Source organism: Morus notabilis, unplaced genomic scaffold, assembly GCF_000414095.1.
Source record: "Morus notabilis unplaced genomic scaffold, ASM41409v2 Scaffold1202, whole genome shotgun sequence".
NCBI lineage: Eukaryota > Viridiplantae > Streptophyta > Magnoliopsida > Rosales > Moraceae > Morus > Morus notabilis.
This window is the reverse complement of record NW_010358070.1, coordinates 126,064-129,158: the sequence shown is the minus strand read 5'-3', so window position 1 is coordinate 129,158 and position 3,095 is coordinate 126,064. Positions and strand designations below refer to the sequence as shown.

The following is a 3,095-nucleotide window of genomic DNA, read 5'->3' as shown; positions in this document are numbered from 1 at the left end:
CACCCAGGAAAAACGTCGGCAAAAAATACCCATTTTTCAAAAAAAAAAAAAAAAAAAAAAAAACCTCCAAAATAGAAATCAAGAACATCATTTCTCAGCCCAAAAAAAAATCACAAACTCAAACAGAACTAAAATAAACAAACTCCAGTAACATAAATGAAGGTTGAGTTCCAACTACAATTGTCTTTTTTTTTTTTCTCTCAAAATCACTGACAATTTACTATTTCAGAGCACCAAATAAAACAGTTCATACTAAATTTTCAGGCCAGAGATTATACTAGAGTTAATAGTTTAGCAAAAAAAATCAATAAATCCAAAAAAAAAAAAACCCATGTCCAAACAGGAGAACATATGCAATCCCATTGATAATTTTTTGCTCATCATTTTTTTTTTTTTAAAAGAGAAAAAAAAGCAGAGAGAAATTGCAAGTGTCATGACAATCTTCGTACCAATTGAACCATACTACAGTTCAACTATCTTACAATTTTTTTTTTTTTAAAGAGTATATATTGAGCATAAATTGACAATTTAAAATATAAAAAGTGCAACAGGGTAATAATTTCTTAATAACTACAAAATGCGGGTACAAAAATGTAAATTTCCCAAATAAAAAAAAACAAAAAATAGAAAATAAAATAAAATAAAAAACCTGTCGTTTTTCTGCCCACTACTAGACTACCATTGTCTGATCGGCCTGACTAAAAGACAGAGAGAAAACAAAAAGCTCTCAAATGTTAGTTGAAGCAAGCATTCCCGCCAAACAACCAACATTTATGGCTTCACGAGAAAAACAAAATCTCTTCAATCTTTTACAGAGTTGCAACACCATTAAAAAACTCACCCAGATTCACGCCCAAATACTCACCAAAAGCTTCTCCCAAACAAACTCCCTTCTCGCCAAGCTCCTCTATCTCTACGTCTCTTATGGTTACATCAAAGACGCGCTTTCCGTCTCCGAAAACATTGACAATCCAAGCACCACCAGTTGGAACCAAATTATTAGAGCACATGGAAGAAGCGAAACGCCGAAAAGATCGGTTGAATGTTTCAATCGAATGGCGGAGACAGAAGCCAAGCCCGATGGGTATACCTTTTCGTATCTTCTCAGCGCCTGCGCGAGGTCGGGGCTGTTTAGGGAAGGAGAACAGATCCACGGGAAGGTTTTGGCAAATGGGTATTGCTCCAATGTATTTGTTGGGTCGAATTTGGTTAATTTGTATGCGGTGGGCGAGGGAGGTGGCCTGGTCGAGTGTGCACGCCGAGCGTTTGATGATTTACGTGAGAAAAATGTTGTCAGTTGGAATTCCTTGCTCAAGGGGTATTTCAGGTGCGGCGATGTTGACGCTGCGCGAGAAGTTTTTGTTGAGATGCCGGAGAGGAATGTTGTGTCGTGGACAACTATGGTTGCGGGCTGTGTTAAACATGGGAGGTGTAGGCAAGCTTTGTCTTTGTTTCATTACATGAGGAAAACCCGAGTGGAGTTGGATCAGGTGGCGCTCATAGCGGCATTGTCAGCATGTGCAGACTTAGGGGATTTGAGATTGGGAAGGTGGATTCATTGGTATATTGAAGAAGTGTTGAGTGTTGAAAGCGAGTCGTTGTTGGTGTCTTTGAACAATGCGCTTATTCATATGTATGCTAGTTGTAGTGCTATTGATGAAGCACATAAAGTGTTCAAAAATATGCTGAATAGGAGTATTGTTTCATGGACAACTATCATCAATGGGCTTGCGAAACAAGGACGTGGGGAGGAAGCCCTCCGTTTTTTTCAGAGAATGTTGTGCTCGGGAGGGAGTGATGTAAGACCCGATGACATAACCTTCATTGGGGTTCTTTGTGCTTGCAGCCATGCCGGGTTAGTCAATGAGGGTAGAAATCTTTTCACGTACATGACTGAAACTTTGGGAATCACCCCAAGGATCGAGCATTACGGGTGCATGGTTGATCTCTTCAGCCGTGCCGGTTTCCTTGATGAAGCGCATAGGGTTATCGAAACTATGCCCATGAAGCCAAACGACGCTATTTGGGGCGCTCTCCTTGGTGGGTGTAGGCTTCACAAGAACAGTGAGCTCGCGTCTCAAGTTGCTCAAAAATTAATACTTCAACTCAATCCCGATCAAGCTGCAGGCTACCTTGTGTTGTTGTCAAACGTGTATGCCGCTGCGAAAAGGTGGATAGACGTTGCCTTTGTGAGACGGAAGATGGTTGAGATGGGCGTGAGAAAGCCTCGGGGCCGAAGTTGGATTCAGATCAATGGAGTTGTTCACGGTTTTGTGGCGGGTGACACAGATCATATGCATACTTCTTCAATCTACAAAATGCTTGCGGAGATTAGTACGCAGGCCCAAAGGCAAGCCGACAAACTGGACGCATCAGATGTGGTTTTATGTGTTGAGGGACATTGAGGTATTAAGAAGATTTTGCTCTTTTCCTCTTCTTACATGATATGCACCTAGATTTCTTGAATTGTACAGAGCCCCCTTCAATTGTTACTCCTTTGAGTTCATAGAGTAGAATTTACGTGATTTGAACCTTTTTGGTTTAAACTGAAAATTCTGAATATTTTTTTTCTTTAAATTATAATGGAAGGGTTCAAATCACCAAATTAGGGGAAGGGGGGAAATCCCTGATTTTAAAGGTTTAAACCACTGGTTTTTCAATTCAAACAGTCTGATTTTTTGGTCCAAAAAGTGGGGGATGGCGGGCGTTGTTCAAATTGGATTGCATGAATACGGACCTACGAACCAAACACAAACGCTGTCAAATATTACCAATCAAAATATTACCAATAGAAATTTACACTCATTCATGTCATATGAATCTACGGGGCGATGAATCCTTGTACATTCCTGCACTTTTATGAGAGCTCATCCGTTTTCTTATCCATTGGTTTAGTGAATTGAGCTGGTGGTGTTTGTTTCTTATGAGAGTGTAAATATTGCCGATTGAAATTTACACTCACTCATGTCATATGAATGTACTATAACATGAATTGCAATGGATCCTTATAGCGCCATTGCGCTTTTAGGAGAGCTCGTTCCGTTTCCTTTTCCATTGGTTCAATGCATTGAGATGGTGGTGTTTGTTTCTTTCCC

At 40.1% G+C, this 3,095-nt stretch overlaps 1 protein-coding gene across 1 annotated transcript; it reads left to right on the top strand.

Annotated features, from left to right (window-relative positions):
- Nucleotides 1–716: 716 nt before the first annotated feature.
- On the top strand, nt 717–2,473 carry LOC21391947 (pentatricopeptide repeat-containing protein At5g66520). The gene has a single exon (XM_010091596.2). It carries the CDS (start codon nt 732–734, stop codon nt 2,403–2,405), a length of 1,674 nt encoding a protein of 557 aa, XP_010089898.2. The 5' UTR covers nt 717–731; the 3' UTR covers nt 2,406–2,473.
- Nucleotides 2,474–3,095: the final 622 nt, after the last annotated feature.

Coding starts and splice junctions, on each gene's coding strand:
- LOC21391947 (XM_010091596.2), top strand. CDS start 732: ATGTTAGTTGAAGCAAGCATTCCCGCCAAACAACCAACATTTATGGCT.